This window comes from Nicotiana tomentosiformis, chromosome 11 (assembly GCF_000390325.3).
Source record: "Nicotiana tomentosiformis chromosome 11, ASM39032v3, whole genome shotgun sequence".
In the NCBI taxonomy this organism is placed as follows: Eukaryota; Viridiplantae; Streptophyta; class Magnoliopsida; order Solanales; family Solanaceae; genus Nicotiana; species Nicotiana tomentosiformis.
The window spans coordinates 252,129-269,679 of NC_090822.1; the positions used below are offsets into that span (position 1 = coordinate 252,129).

General features: G+C 37.1%; 1 protein-coding gene across 1 annotated transcript; it reads left to right on the forward strand.

Annotated features, from left to right (window-relative positions):
* The first annotated feature begins 7,145 nt into the window (after positions 1-7,145).
* LOC104104435 (protein trichome birefringence-like 5) lies at positions 7,146-11,742 on the forward strand. Its single transcript, XM_009612520.4, has 5 exons — positions 7,146-7,938; positions 9,554-9,746; positions 10,020-10,213; positions 10,633-10,788; positions 11,053-11,742. The coding sequence occupies exons 1-5, from the start codon at positions 7,226-7,228 to the stop codon at positions 11,381-11,383; spliced, it is 1,587 nt and encodes a 528-aa protein (XP_009610815.1). The 5' UTR covers positions 7,146-7,225; the 3' UTR covers positions 11,384-11,742.
* Positions 11,743-17,551: the final 5,809 nt, after the last annotated feature.

Genomic DNA, 17,551 nt, shown 5'->3' on the forward strand with positions numbered 1-17,551 from the left:
ACGACCTTTCTCCATGAAGTATTGTCTTCATCATTAAATCTCCAACACCATTTCCTCATTGCATTTTTAGATTCTTTTTTATTTGTGAAGTAATTGGTTTCATTGATGGCATCAAGAAGATGCAGAATAGTTACAAAAGTAATGAAAATTGCTAGCTCCAATACAAAAAGACAATCATACACAAGTCAGAAAGTTCTCTTTTTAGTTTATATTGTGTGCCTGGTATTCTTAACTCCTGCAAAAGTCTTGACCTTACATGTGTACTTGAATTATTAACTAGCATTTAAAGAGATAATGATTTTATTTATCCTCTTTTGTAGGTGGAGAAAATGAAGAAAGGGAAGATCAAAGCAATGAAGATCCTGCTTAAGAATATTTTTGGATTGTTGCTGAAACTCTAAATGTTCTAGGATTCTTTTGATATCAAACAGTTTGAAACTTCTTTAACTTTTGGATTGTAAAACTTATGTACATGGATTCTAATATTTTGCTTTTATGCATATTACAACTTGGATTATAAATGTTTATGATTAGTTTTATTTTTTGATTTATATAAATTATTGTGTTTTATAATGTAAATATTTATTTATAATTAGGGAGTATATTGTTGTTTCACTTAAACCATTACAATAGCTTACCTGAGTTGTTGCTATAGGTAACAAAAAACTGTCTCATTTAACCATGTAAACCGTTACAATATGACAGGTAACTGTTGCAGTAGGTAATCTGAACCATTGCAATAGGCACTGTAAACCACTGCAATAGATAATGCAAGTCGTTGCGTTAGAGCTTATTTTATTGTTGTTACTGTAAACAACTCGCAGCAATAGTAATTAAACCGTTGCAAAAGCGGCCAAAAATCATTGTAATATCCTAACTTAACTGTTGCAATAGATTAAATAACTGTTACACAAACTTATATTGCAACGTCTTTGAACCGTTCCATTTGACAAAAAATACTCATCGCAGTAGAATGATAAGTAACCGTTGAACTACAATTCAAGGAGTATGAACGGGCTGATGAGCGGTGTCTATGAGCTATAATTCTATGGGCTGCCACAGTAACTCCTGGGCTAGGCAGTGTCTATGAGCTACAATTCAAGGAGTATGAACGGACTGATGAGCGGGCAATTATTCCAAGAGCATCGAGGGAAATAGAGGAAGTGCCTATGGAATCTGGCACTGATCAAATTATGCAGCTACATCTTAATGTTCCACTTAAGACTCCTCTACAACATTTACATGATTTAGTTACACACAATGTGACACCAATTGATGAAGACTTATTGAGACAAAATCCAATGGAGGAAGAAGGAGATGATGAATCAATTGCAGAAAATTTCAAACAAGTGGCTAGGGAAGGGGATTTATCACCCACAACTAGTGCTAAAAGAGGTAAAAAATCTAAGAAGAATCAGAGTAAAGATCCACCACAACTTTAAGAATAATGCCTAGGAGGGCAACTTCTCTATCTAAATGATGATGATCAAAACATTAATATGGAACATAAGGTCTGTGAATACACAACAGGACTTTCTTAGGGTGATCAACATGAATAAGGAGCATAATTTTTGTGCAGTTTCATTGATGGAGCCTTTTCAAAATAAGGGACTCATTGATAGATATAAAAGGAGGTTGAATATGGAGACTGCTTATGCAAATATTAATGGGCAAATACGGTTGTTCTTCGATGCAGTGGTGGAATGGAAATTAGTGGAGGATACTGAGCAACAGGTGACTGTGAGAGTGTTTCACCATGATGATGACATTTGTTTATGCAAAATGTTCAGCAATGGAGAGGTTGGATTTGTGGTATCACTTGTATCACTTAGCAAGTGATATGGAATTACCATAGTTGGTAGGAGGGGATTTAAATGTGATATTGCATGAAGATGAGAAAATAGAGGGACTTCTAGTACACCCTCCTGAATATGAGGATTTTACATTTTGTGTAAACTCTTGTGGTTTGTTTGAGCAAGGGTACAAAGGAAGTTCATTCACATGGTGGAATAGGAGATCCAATGCTGAGTGTATATTCAAGAGATTGGATATGATTTTTGTGAATTTGCCATTTCAGAACATGTTGCCAACTATTGAAGTTGATCATCTAATCAGAACTGGATCAGATCATGTACCATTGCTAATGACATGTGGGTTGCAGACAACCAATTTTGTCAAGCCTTTCAGATTCTTGAACTTTTGGACAAAGCATGTTACATTTATGGATGTGGTGAGGCAGAATTGGGAAGCTGATTTCATAGGGGATCCGTTTTTGATGTTCAAGCAGAATATCAAGAGGGTGAAAACAACACTCTCAAAATGGAGTAGGGAAACATTTGGTGATATCTTCAAGCAATTGGCTATTTTGGAGGACATTGTTAGGGTGAAGGAGATGTTGTTTGAAGAAGAGCCTACAACTGAGAATAGGATTGTGCTTCAAAAGGCTCAATCTGAATTGAAGAAATACTTGAGTATTGAGGAGCAGTATTGGAAGCAAAAAGCTGGGATGACTTGGTTTGCTGAAGGAGATAGGAATACAAGTTTCTTTCACAATCATGTCAATGGAAAAAGAAAGAAATTGTAACTGAAGAGGATCAAAAGTGGCAGTGGGGTATGGAATAGACCAGGAGCAATTGGCTACAGCTGCAGTGGACTTCTATCAAAAACAGTTCACAAATGAAGGTGATGCTTCTGAATTTTCCTTGCTCAATAATGTACCGTCAATGGTCACTATGGATCAGAATTTGAAACTTAGCAGATTGCCAACAATTGAAGAAGTAAGGGCAACAGTTTTTGAGATTAGTGGGGAGAGTGCTAGTGGTCCTGATGGATTCACTGGCTTGTTTTATCAAACATGCTGGGATGTTATTGGTGCTGATATACACAACATGGTGCTACACTTCTATGGAGGAGCTGCATTGCCTAAATCCATCACTCACACCAATTTAGTGTTGCTGCCCAAGAAACCTAGAGTTGAGACCTTCTCTGACTTAAGACCTATTAGTTTGAGCAACTTCATTAACAAGGTCTTGTCTAGGGTGTTACATGACAGATTGGAGAGTTTTTTGCCATCTCTAATAACTCCTAATCAATTCAGATTTGTAAAGGGTAGGAGTATATTTGAGAACATCTTATTGACTCAAGAAATTATCACTGACATAAGGTTAAGGGGAAAGCCAGCTAATGTGGTGATCAAGCTTGATATGGCTAAGGCCTATGATAGGGTTTCATAGAAGTACGTATTGCATGTGCTAAGGAAGATGGGATTTTCTGAACACTTCATCAACATGGTGTGGAACTTGATGTCAAATAACTGGTATTCAGTATTGGTAAATGGGCAGTCCTCAGGGTTCTTTAAGTCAACAAGGGGTGTGAAACAAGGGGATCCCCTATCTCCAGCATTGTTCATTCTGTCAGCTGAGGTACTTTTCAGGTCTTTGAATAAGCTCTTTGAAGACAAGTCATTTGTGGGATTTGGAATGCCTAAGTGGTCTGATCCTTTAAACCAATTGGCATATGCCGATGATACGATAATCTTTGCATCTGCTCATCCTCCCTCTTTGAGCAAGATTATGGTAGTGTTGGGGAACTATGAGAAGATATCATGTCAGATGATCAACAAAGATAAGAGTTCATACTACATGTATTCAAAGGTTGCTAATGGATTGTTTCAGGCAGTTAGAGCTATTACAGGATTTACAAGAGGTAAATTCCCCTTCACATATCTAGGGTGTCCTATTTTTTACACTAGAAGGAGGAAGGACTATTATGAGGATCTTATCAAGAAGGTGAAGGCTAAATTGCATTCATGGAAAGGAAAGCTGCTGTCATTTGGAGGAAAGGCAACACTCATCTCTAGTGTGTTGCAAAGTATGCCAGTTCACATGTTATCAGTCTTTGATCCACCAAACAGCATCCTGGGCATCTACATAAGACTTTTGCTAGGTTCTTTTGGAGCACTAAAGAAGAAGGGAGAAGCAGACACTGGGCTTCATGGCAAAATCTTTGCCTTCCTAAAGAGGAAGGGGGCTAGGTTTTAGGTCCTTAAATGATGTCTCAAGGGCACTGTTTGCTAAACTATGGTGGAGGTTTAGGACCACAAAATCTTTGTGGTTTAATTTCATATGGAATAAGTATTGCAAGAAGGAGCTACCAACAATGGTGCATTTTAGGGGAGGGTCTCATGTTTGGAGATAAATGCTGAATGCTAGGGAAGAAGTAGAACATGAGATCGTATGGGAATTGAAGAGTGGAACAACTAATATTTGGCATGAAAATTGGACTGGATTGGGTGCACTTTATCATGTATTACCTGAAGACTTTCCAATCAATGAAGGTCTTCAGGAGGTGGCAGAACTGCGGCAAGGGGAAACATGGGATGATCAGCTGCTAGATCAAACTTTCAATGAGGAAATTGCAGAATATATAAGGCTAAATGTGCATTATGAAGGCAGTGAGGGATATTGGGATAGGCCATACTGGATGCCAACTCCTTCAGGCAAGTTCAGTGTTAGCAGTGCTTGGCAAATATTAAGGCATATGGCTGATCCTAATCAGGAATTCAAGTTAATGTGGATTAAAGGTTTGCCATTCAAGATATCCTTCTTTTTGTGGAGATTGTGGAGGCAGAAAATAGCCACCGATGACATGTGGAGGAGGCAAGGGCAAATGGTGATGTCTAGGTGTTGGTCTTGTCAGCAGCCCCAAGAGGAATCCATTGAGCATATATTTGTCACAAGTCCTACTACCTCTAAGGTATGAAACTTGTTCATGGGGGCTGCTGGAATTTCTGTGCAATTGATTCAATTGAAGCAGATTATAAGGCATTGGTGGTATGCTCAGTGTTGTCCAAAATGAAAGCCAATATTCCAAGCAGTACCAGCTATCATCACTTGGGAGCTTTGGAAGAGAAGAAATGCAGGTAAACATGGTTGTTCAGTGTCCACAAATAGGGTGATTCATGAGATAAATAGGACATTGCATCAACTGGCAAGGGTGAGGTATGCTTGGATCCCTAATATTCCATTGTTATGGCCAGATATGATTCAATACTTTGAAGGATATAAACCTATATTGATCACTACAAGAGTAACATGGCAGCTTCCTTTTCATGGTTGGTACAAATGTAATACTGATGGACCTTTAAAGGGCAATCCTGGACCTAGCTCCCTAGGCTTTTGTGTGAGGGATGATAAATGTGATGTGGTGTATGCTAGGGCAGTTGACCTGGGAGTGACAACTAATGTAGTGGCTGAAGCTAAGGCTATTCTTCAAGGGTTGGAATATTGTGTGGAGCATGATCTTCACCCTCTTATACTGGAGACTGATTCATTGGTAATGAAGAAGGACAATTGCACAGGATGTGAAGAAAATGTTGGTGAGACGATTCATTGGTGAGACGATCGCAAAAACGCTGCAATACCGCTATGGCAATGGTTTTTCTTATATACTGCATCGGTTTTTCTTGCGTTGCCATAAGTTTATTTTCCAGTAGTGCTTCCTCTCCTTCTTGATTACTCTGTCTACTAATACCCTCTCCCATTTGCCTTGGAAACGTTAGCTGCAATCCAGATTCTGCCAATATGTTGAACCCATTAATCATGCTGACTGTATCATCTCTTGGCTTCTCCCTGGTCCTAGCTACTGATTTCCCTATAGCTTTTTTCTAAGCATGTTCCTCCCCCCCTCTAGCTAGCCTTGTAGGTGAGCTTACAAGGTTATTGTTTGTATCATTTGCACCAGTAGGAATTGCTAACTCACTACTATTATTGGTTGCTGCAGGTGGATTACTCACCTTATCATTTGGAATAGCTTTGGGTTGCCATTTTTGTTTCTGTTTTTGCTGCCTAGGTCTGGGCTTAGGTGCTGGCTGCTCTTCTTTGTTGCACTTGTGTCCCACTTGCAGGTAGGTATGACGAAACTTAGGAACCCAGTCATAAGCTACCTCCTGCATGAATTCTCTCCCATTAGGATCAGTCACCTTAATAGCTCTGGGAAGTTCTTTAGTAACATCTATCTCAATTAGTACTCTAGCATAGGAAATTCGATCCAACTGCGTGGTACATGCATCTGCATATAAGGGAATCCCTAGTCCACTGCTTATCCTGCTCAATAACTTTGCTCCCAACAATTGAGTGGGAGATTAGGATACTTGACCCATACAAGAATGCTCTGCAGTACCTCCTTGTTGAAATCAAAATCAACTGACCATACTTTCATGATAATCGACTTATTATTTAGCATATGAGGTCCAGAATACAGAACTTCATCTCTGTCATTTGTAGAGTTAAACCTTACCACAAAATACCCATCATTATGGAAATAGACTTTTGATTTTGTTGTAAAATTCTATGCTGAAACAATAAAGCGTTCCATAGCTCGTATGGTTGGGGCTACTCCAACTACATAGAGGATTAGGGCTTGGTTCCATTTATGTGTCTCCTCTTCAACTTCTTCTTTGCCTGGTTCAACAATTACTTCACCATTTTTTATAGTTGGTGCAATGAAACTTAGATCCATTCCTTTCGCTGCCAACCTATTACCCATAAATAAATTTGCCCACGTCTTTTGGTCCTGCTCTGCATTCTCAGTTGGTAATTTGTCTTGGCTTTTATAAGCTCCTTCCCTGTCCCCAATTAACCCCAAATTTCCATTAATTGCTACTAGATTACTCACATATATATCAGTTCGCCTTGATCTAGGGTTAGCATTCTTCAACTGATTTTCAGTAGCTATCTTCGCGCCATCAATCATCGGTAAACGAATCATAGCAGGAGATGTTTTCATACATTCCTTCGTGGTTGATAATGGTGGCCACTATTCCATTGATGTTTTCTCTGCATCTACGATTTTAGCACTCTGCATCTGCGATACACATACATATATTTTATATACATACTATATAAAATATATTGACAAAGTAAACTATTTTCACGATCAACATAATATAAAGTTTTCTACCTTTTTTTCATGTTACCGATCAATGCTTATTATAAAATGAGTTAATTACAATTATTTTAAAGTAATTTAATTATAAGTTATTTAGAAAATATAGGAAGGTTCTATGATTTTATGTTCCCTTTTTCTTATCATCGTGGCCCCACATTTTTGTCTTGCGAGATTAGAGGCATATCAGGCAAATAGGGAATGGATGACTAAATATACTCAGAGCAGAAGCCCTTATAGATCGGAAGAAAAATCATAATGCCGTATTGCTTTCCTCCATATGGCATCTTCTTCTTTACCTCCTAAGAAGAAAAACAACAACCGCTATACTCTTTCAACAATTTTCCTTCTCCTTTTGTTCCTCTCAAGTCTCTTCTATTTCAGCAAAAGAGCTCTTGAACCTAAACTTTCTCTCTACAGAGACGTCCTTTCTCAATCCCCTTCGCTATTTTCTCCAAGATCTGCTGATACTGAACTTCTTGATAATACACTAACAACTCCATTTGGTGATACCAAAGTCCTAAAGACAAATATAAAGACACCTTTTACATCAAAATCTGAGACACCCCTTTTGTCAAAATCTGATTTTGACGATAGTTTGGATCAGAAAGTAACACCAATTTCATCAGAATCTAATGATACTGAAGGCTTAAAAGCTTCTAAGAAAACACCCATTTCTGATTTCAATGATAATTTAGTTGAGAAAAGCTCAGCACCTGTTTTATCAGAGTATAAGGAGGTATACAATGCAACAACAAAACGAGTGGTTGATTCTGCAAGAAATGAGGAGAAGTTGGTTGACTCTGATTTTAAAGTAGGAGGACAAAGTTGTGATCTTTACAAGGGAAGATGGGTGAAAGATGAGAAGCACCCAATATATAAAGCAGGGTCTTGCCCTTATGTTGATGAGGCTTTTGATTGCCAGAGCAATGGTAGGCCTGACTCGCAGTATCTTAATTGGAGATGGAAGCCACATGGATGTGATCTTCCTAGGTAAATTGCTGCTGCTTTTTTGTAATTGTTCTCTAATTAGATAATATATGTGTGTGTGTGTAAATGATGATCTAGTCCCTGCATATCTTATGTCTTATTCTGTAGTTTTTTGTCATGTGTCTATTGTCGAACTGAGCTTCTCTAAACAACAAGCAATGAGATAATTGTCAAGCCAAAAAAAGCATTTTAACCATTTTGAGATTCTTTTATTAGTGCTTTTATACTTCAAATGATTTCTTTTTCCATAATTGGTACTTTTGTCATGTTTGAAGATGTTGCACTAAACCTGTTTCCATGAAAATAAATGAACTTTGCTTCCAGAGTATCTTCCTTAAATGATAGCAATATTGAGATTCTGATGGCTATACCATTTATAGCACCTTCCTTAAAACCAATTTGCTGTAAATTTTCACACGTTACACCTATCTTTGATTCCCCTTAAGGCCTGCCCTTATTGTCCTTCAGCTGTCATGCTTAAATAGAAAGCTAGATTATATTTCTTACTATAGGATCTTTTACTTTGCTAAAGAGGAACAGTGGACATGATCTGAGAAAGAGTAACTGAAAACTCTTTATCTTTGCCTCTTTGGTGATAGGGACAGCGTTGCCAGCTCTGATGATATTTTCCTGTTTCTGCATTTCCATTTCTGATATAGTCTAGGGTCATTACTAATTATCAATGTTAAGTAGTAATGCTTTTCATATTTGATTTCATTATGCTTAGTTACCAACACGATCACGGTATATAGTCTTATACTACAATTTGCTTTCTCAGTCAAAACCTGTGTCTATAGGTGCTTTAAACTGAAAATCATCTGTCAACTTTCATTTCACTTTGTGTGAATTACTTATTATAACCAGAAAGAATTAACAGTCTCTCTGAGTTAGCTTTTAAGTCTCTTAGTGGGAAAGAGGATTGCTTGTATTTCCTGTTCCTTTTTTTTTTTTTATGTCAAAACAGAAAACTGAATCTTTTGAATTCCAAAGTCTTTCTTGTTTGCATACAAAAAGCTCAGTTGTGATGAACACTTCTTGCTTTATTTTTTTGTGGTGTTGGAGGAAAACAGTTTAAGGAAGTTTCCAAATTGCTCATGTTGTTAATTTAGGTTGGAATGAAGTTTCAACATCTCTTACTCTTTTACTAAAGACTATCTATCAATCCACCTAATTTCTTGTTGTACTTGTAAAACAAAAAAGTTTCTAATAGTAGAAGTCTTTCCATTTGACACTCAGACTAGACCATAGCCTTGGAGGCATTCCTGAGGATGTACTCTTGTTTTTGTATTGTGTTTTCAGGGCTATAATCCTGTTTGTTTAACTAATTTTTTCTCTTCGTGTTGTAAGATAAATTATAGTTAAAAATATCAAGGGTGGAGTTTCAATTTAGTAAAAGTTGTTTTCAAATAGTGTGCTCTACATATCAACTAAAAATAATTAAGAGTTACCTGGCTGTGTTTCATCAGGCGATCTGACTGAAACTTATGTACGAGAGCCCAGCGATGAGAAAATTCTTTTTTCCTAAGCTCATGTTGTCTTAAACTTAATGTTCATCTTCATAAAAAATGCTGTCATTTGTTCATACATTTGTATCCTGAAACCAGTTCTATATTTGTAGGTTTAGTGCTACAAATTTTTTGAAGAGATTGAAAGGAAAGAGGCTGATGCTGGTTGGAGACTCTATGAACCGGAACCAGTTTGAATCTCTCCTTTGCCTTCTTCGTGAAGGCCTTGTTAATAAGAGTAAAATGTACGAGATCCATGGATATAAGATAACAAAAGGAAGAGGCTACTATGTTTTCAAATTTGAGGTGATTTTACATATTCATTTATTGAAATTTCATTCCACCTAAATTGACAGCATTTGTATCGATTGAAGATCTCTTCTTTGTATGTATATGTAGAGAGAGATAGAGTTTGTGTACTTGAGTCAGTAGTTATCACTGTGGTCGATTATTTGATGGCAAGAGAATTGAGTTATCTTGCTGTCTGGTAGATTAATTTTCTAAAACTTAAAATGATGAATGTTGGAAAAGCTTATTCTAGGAAAGACAGCAGTGGACTAAAATATTGTGATTTTGCAGGATTATAACTGCACAGTAGAATTCGTGCGCTCTCATTTCCTTGTTAGAGAAGGAGTACGTATCAATGCTCAAGGGAACTCGAATCCAACTCTATCAATAGATCGCATCGACAAATCATCTAACCGTTGGAAGCAAGCTGACATTGTGGTCTTCAATACGGGCCATTGGTGGACACATGGAAAGACTGCCAGAGGGTGTGTGAGCTTTACATTTTCTCTCTGCTGAGATGCAACATATAAACTATCATTGCAGTTAAAACATAAGTGTCTCTTTTCTTTACCTTCCGCCACTTCTTGTGTTTTGGGTGAGATAGTTTGGAACTATCTGAGGCTCTTCGTTATGAGCGAGTGCATCAACTGGCTTATCCTTCTAATGTGATAAGAGAGCATTATGCTTACTTCAAAGTGTCGAGCTTATACACTAACATGTCTCATTAACATAATTTTTTTTTTTTTTGATTTTCTTCTCTATGTAAAACTTATACTAGCTATCTAGAAAACTAATAAAGTACTGATCTGCAGCTGCCAGAAAAATACATTATCTCAGCTTTATTATTTTTGTTTGACTAAATGGAGCTGCTGAGGCATCTAAAAGAAAGGATTTGATTGTGCAGGAAAAATTACTACAAAGAAAGTGATCATGTTTACCCTAAATTTGATGCCGTTGAAGCTTACAGGAGAGCATTGAAGACGTGGGCTAAGTGGATTGATGAAAATATGAGTCATGAAAAGTTGATTATATATCGTGGTTACTCATCAGCTCACTACAGGTACTTATGCTTTAAGATATTAATGCTTCCACCATATAAAAGTTTGAAACCTAACGCTGAGGATTATCCAAAGAAGAGCTCGTCACATGACATATATTGCTGTCGCTGATCAATATTGGCCATTTTCTCCATTTGGTTGTATGAACTCAAGTGGATTGGTCTTACTGTTTGTGTAATTCTATATTAATGCAATTCTGGAAGTTGTATTTTTCAAATTTGGCTAGCGTGGTTTAAGTTTATTGTTATTTAAATCTTTGTATACAGAGGCGGAGATTGGGATTCGGGTGGCTCCTGTAATAAAGAGACTGAACCTGTTTCAACTGGGGCCATCCTTGGTAACTACCCTATGAAAATGAAGATTGTCGAGGAGGTAATCAACGAAATGCAGCATCCCGTGGTCCTCTTGAATGTAACGAAGTTAACAAATTTCCGCAAGGATGGGCACCCATCAGTATATGGGAAGGTTGCTAGTGGTGGTAGAAAGGTGAAGCAAGATTGTAGCCACTGGTGTCTTCCGGGGGTCCCTGATGCATGGAATGAGCTAATCTATGCCACTTTGGTCTTGCAACAACAATCTTGTGTCAACCAACAATAAGCTTAGCATTTTCATCCTCTGGTTCTTGAACAAGCAGGTGATTCAAACCCCCCCCCCCCCCCCCCCAAAACAAGGGAGGACATCACAGGCTGATCAGACTGTTTTCAGCTACGTCAAATCCCAAGTTAGTTTGGGAACAGTGTAGAATAGATAAAAGAGGCTGATTATACCAAATGTAGTAGTGCCCCGCCGCAATGGTGTAACAGTTTTTGTAAAAAAGAGATGAACATAGTTATGGCGGAACTTGCATCTTTTCATTGTTATCAAGTTTCTGTACCAAAAATAGGCAGTAATATTGTATTCTTATTTCCGGGATCCACTGTAAGTCAGGTGATGATGCAATTTGTGCAATTTTTTCATACTCATAGTTAATATCCCAAATTCCCAATTGGTAAATGAGAATAGCTTATTAGTAGGTAAGAGAGGAAAAGTGGTTTACTGATGTTATATTTCAGATGATTTTTGCTATCCCCTGAGGATATCTATCTTTAATTTTCATGCTAGTTCTAACAAGTTATATACTGGACATGTTGTTGTTATAACCTGTGGCCCATGTCATGTTCAAGCCTCTAATCGACCAATTCTATTGCTCCAACTAGAAGTACCAACAAGATCCATAGCAATAACAAGAGTTGTGCCAACAACTTAATCCAAATCCTATTATGTTTTTTAATTAAGCTGTAAACCGTATCCATTTTTGACAACCCCTTAATGTATGTTATATCATATATGCAAGGGTTGAGATTTGAAGGCAGTTGAAGAGATCGTTTTTCAATTGTATCGTGAAAGAAGCACACTGGACGGACGTGCTTTAATGATTTGACCTTGTCTCTGCACCACAAGTCTACACTTGTAATTCAAATGATCTAATTTGGGAGGGGTTTTAAAAAAAAAAATCAAATGATCAACTGCTTTCTTTTCTTAGTTAAAACTTAAAAACATGAGTTATCTAGCTAGTGGATCGAGGGAACACTTTTCTTTTTGACGATAAATTGTGTAAAAAAAATAATATTTACAAAAAAGAAGAAGATGTTATAAAATAAAGACCGTAAAGTAAAGACAAGTATAGAGAGAAACTGATATATTATTCAAACTTCAAACTTATGTACATAATGAACTGAATTCTCCTCTATTTATAGAAGAAAGGAAGCTGCTGTGTAAGCTGCTACTGCAAGCTGCTGTTCTAAACTGTTGTGCCAGATATAGATAATCTTCTATCATGGGTAATATTTATCCATAACGGAGTACCGAAAGGATAAGCTTCTTCAGGAGGATTATTTCCAATAGAGTACTAAATAGATAAACATATTTATAACGGAGTCTCATATAGATAAACTTCTTCAGGAAGCTTATTTACAACGGAGTACTAAATGAACATCCATAATATAATATATTCATAACACTCCCCTTGGATGTTCATTAAAAGATAATGTGCCTCGTTAAAACCTTACTAGGAAAAATCCCGTGGGAAAAATCCTAGTGAAGGAAAAAGAGTACACATATTTAGTAATACGCATTGCTAGCTGCCTCATTAAAAACCTTATAAGGAAAACCCTGTGGGAAAAAAAAATCTTAATAAGGAAAAAAGAGTACATCGCGTATTTTACTTCCCCTGATGAAAATCTTGTTTCAAATATTTAAATCTCCGCATTCCAATCATGTATACCATCTTCTCAAAAGTTGAAGTTGGTAAAGATTTGGTGAATAAATCTGCCGGATTGTCACTTGAACGGATTTGTTGCACATCAATGTCACCATTTTTCTGAAGATCGTGTGTGTAGAATAATTTTGGTGAAATGTGCTTCGTCCTATCTCTTTTTATAAATCCTCCCTTCAATTGGGCTATGCATGCAACATTGTCTTCGTATAAAATTGTGGGTCTTTTCTCACATTCCAAACCACATTTTTCTCGAATAAAATGAATTATTGATCTCAACCATACGCATTCCCTACTTGCTTCATGAATAGCTATTATTTCAGCATGATTTGAAGAAGTAGCAACAATAGATTATTTTGTGGAGCGCCATGATATGATAGTACCTCCACATGTAAACACGTACCATGTTTGAGATCTAGCTTTATGGGCATCAGATAAATAACCTGCATCTGCATAACCAACAAGATCTACACTATCTTTGTTAGCATAAAACAAACCCATATCAAGAGTTCCCTTTAAATATCGCAATATATGTTTAATCCCGTTCCAATATCTCCGTGTAGGAGAAGAGCTATATCTTGCTAGTAAATTAACAGAAAATACTATGTCAGGCCTTGTAGCATTAGCAAGATACATAAGTGCACCAATTGCACTGAGATAGGGTGTTTCAGGACCCAGGAGTTCCTCATCCTCTTGTGGAGGTCGGAACAGGTCCTTATTCACTTCAAGTGATCGAACAACCATTGGTGTACTCAATGGGTGCGCTTTGTCCATATAAAAGCGTTTTAAGACCCTTTCTGTATAGGCAGATTGATGCATAAAGATCCCATTTGCTAAATGTTCAATTTGCAGTCCAAGACAAAGTTTTGTCTTTCCAAGATCCTTCATCTCAAATTCTTTCTTAAGATATTCAATTGCCTTTTGGAGCTCTTCTGGAGTTCCAACAAGATTTATGTCATCAACATAAATAACAAGTATAACAAATTCTAATGTCATTTTCTTTATAAAAATACATGGACAAATAACATCATTTATGTAACCCTCTTTTAACAAATATTCACTGAGGCGATTATACCACATGCGCCCAGATTGTTTTAAACCGTACAAAGATTTTTGTAATCTGATTGAGTACATTTCCCGAGATTTTGAATATGCTTCAGGCATTTTAAATCCTTCAGGGATTTTCATGTAAATCTCATTATCAAGTGACCCGTACAGATAAGCTGTAACCACATCCATCATATGGCATCCATAACAGGTGAATATGTTTCTTCATAATCGACTCCAGGTCATTGTGAGAATCCTTGTGCAACAAGGCGAGCCTTGTATCTTTCAACTTCATTTTTATCATTCCTTTTTCGCACAAAAACCCATTTATGACCAACTGATTTTATACCAGCAGGTGTTTGGACTACTGGTCCAAAGACCTCTCTTTTAGCAAGTACACTCAATTCTGATTGAATTGCCCCTTGCCATTTGGCCAATCAGATCTTTGTTGACATTCTTCGACAGATCGGGGTTCAAAATCCTCACTATCTTGCATAATGTTAAGTGCAACATTATATGCAAAAATATTATCCACCACTATTTCAAATCGATTTAAATTAATTCCATCACCAGTAGAACTTATTAAAAGTTCCTCGCTCACTTGAGTCTCGGGTTCATTGGTTTCTTCAGGAATCTCATAACTAATCAGATCTTGGGTCTCTTCAGGAGATCCCTTCATAATATCATTTTGATCATTTGTCGATTTTCTTTTTCTAGAATTTCGATCCTTAGAACCCACAGGCCTGCCACGTTTCAGGCGTGCTTTAGGTTCACTAGCTCTCATGCTAATAGATGGCCCTGCTGGGACATCATTTCGGATAGGCATATTCTCTGTAGGGATATGTGACTTAGTTATCCTTTTCAAATCAGTAAATACGTCTGGCATTTGATTTGTTATATTCTGTAAATGGATGATCTTCTGGACCTCCTGATTACATATAGGGGTACGTGGATCAAAGTGAGATAATGATAAAACTTTTCACATAATTTCTCTTTTGATTTCCTTTTTCTCTCCCCCTAATTGTGGGAAATTTATTTTATCAAATTGACAATCTGCAAATCGAGCAGTAAATAAATCTCCCGTCAATGGTTCAAGATAGCGAATAATAGAGGGTGATTCAAACCCAATATATATTCCTAACCTTCTTTGGGGGCCCATCTTACTGCGCTGTGGTGGTGCTACTGGCACATATACAGCACATCCAAAAATTCGTAGATGGGCAATATTTGGTTCATGACCAAAAACTAATTGTGACGGAGAATATTTATTATAATGCATTGGTCTGAGACGGATAAGTGATTCTGCATGCAAGATAGCATGCCCCCAAACAGTAGTGGGAAATTTTGTTTTCATAAGTAGTGGTCTTGCTATTAATTGCAGCCGTTTAATGAATGACTCTGCAAGGCCATTTTGAGTATGAACATAAGCTATAGGATGTTCAACTTTTATCCCAACTGATAGGCAGTAATCATCAAAAGCTTGAGATGAGAATTCTCCAGCATTATCAAGGCGAATAGCCTTTATAGGATAATCTGGGAATTGTGCCCTTAATCGAATTATTTGGGCTAATAACTTTGCAAACACCAGATTGCGAGATGATAATAGGCACACATGAGACCATCTTGAAGATGCATCTATTATGACCATAAAATATCTAAACGACCCACTTGGTGGGTGAATAGGTCCACATATATCCCCATGTATACGTTCTAAAAAGGTAGGAGACTCAATGCCAACCTTCATTGGTGATGGTTTAGTAATCATTTTGCCTTGATAACAAGCATCACAAGAAAATTTATCATTTGTAAGAATCTTCAGGTTCTTTAATGGATGCCCACTCGAATTTTTAGTAATTCGTCTCATCATTATTGATCCAGGATGGCCCAAACGGCCATTCCAAAGCACAAAAGTATTTGAATCAGTAAACTTCTGGTTTACGATAGAGTGTGCTTCAACTGTACTAATCCTTGAATAGTATAAGCCAGAAGATAAAGTTGGTAATTTTTCTACAATGCATTTCTGGCGAGAAATATTCTTTGTAATACAAATATATTCCACGTTCATTTCATCTATTGTCTCAACATGATACCCATTTCGGCGGATATCTATAAAACTCAACAAGTTTCTTCGGGACTTGGAGGAGTACAATGCATTGTCGATAATAAGTTTTGTTCCCTTAGACAGAAATACAATAGCTCTTCCGGAGCCTTCAATCAAACTTATATTACCAGAAATTGTAGAAACATTTGCTTTTTCCTTATGCAAATAAGAAAAGTATTTCTGATCTTTGAATATGGCATGAGTTGTTCCACTATCAACTACACAAATATCTTCATGATTGGTCTTTGATCCAAACATAATTTGAGAATTATCCATATTCTTCAAAATGACATAAACAAAATAAATATGATAGTAAACATTATTATCAAAGCATAACTTTTATTTATGTACAACAATTACATAACCATACTATCTACTACAAATAACAAAAATTAAAATATTTACATCTCTACAGATTCACTACCGATCACATGACTTGTTTCTCCTTCTGGGAGTGCAAAGTAATCAGCTACATCCAAATGCATGAAGTCTAAATTATCTTCAGAAATAAAATTTGCTTCAGCATTTTTCTCTGTCTTCTTCAGGGAAGCTTGATATAGCTCAACCAGGTGCTTTGGTGTACGGCATGTACGTGACCAGTGACCTTTTCCTCCACATCTATAGCATGCATTTTTCTGGCTTTGCTGCTTGCACCGCTTCATGCTTTTGCTCCTTCCTTTTCCACTGCTGGTGGTGAGGCGGGTTCTTTGGTGCATTATTATTACCACGATTAGAGTTTCCTCCCCGACCACGGCCATGACCACGACTGGGGCCACGTCCTCTTCCACGTTTAGCTTGGTGGAAGTTCGTCTCATTCACTTCAGGGAATGGACAAGAACCAATAGGTCGGCTTTCATGGTTTTTCATTAATAGCCCATTATGTTGCTCGGTTACAAGAAGATGTGAGATAAGTTCAGAATACTTTTTGAATCCCATCTCTCGATATTGCTGTTGCAGGAGCATATTCGAGGCATGAGAAGTGGTGAAAGTTTTCTCCAACATATCATGATCAGTAATATTATCACCACATAGTTTCAATTGGGAAATAATTCTGAACATAGCAGAATTATACTCACTGATAGATTTAAAATCTTGTAGCTTTAGATGAGTCCAATCATAACGTGCCTGTGGAAGAACGACCATTTTCAGGTGGTCATATCTATCTTTCAAATTATTCCACAGTATGACTGGATATTTAATTGTAAGATATTCTATTTTCAGGCCCTCATCAAAGTGATGGCGTAGGAATATCATTGCTTTGGCACGGTCTTGGTTTGATGCATGATTTTTATCTTTGATGGTGTCTGCCAGACCCATCGCATCAAGATGAATTTCGGCATCAAACACCCAAGACATGTAGCTT

What these genes read in the sequence shown, in the direction of transcription:
- LOC104104435 (XM_009612520.4), top strand. Translation starts at nt 7,226, where the DNA reads ATGGCATCTTCTTCTTTACCTCCTAAGAAGAAAAACAACAACCGCTAT. An exon ending in ACTATGTTTTCAAATTTGAG is followed by an intron (nt 9,747 to 10,019) that starts GTGATTTTACAT and finishes GTGATTTTGCAG; the next exon opens with GATTATAACTGCACAGTAGA. An exon ending in CATGGAAAGACTGCCAGAGG is followed by an intron (nt 10,214 to 10,632) that starts GTGTGTGAGCTT and finishes TTGATTGTGCAG; the next exon opens with GAAAAATTACTACAAAGAAA.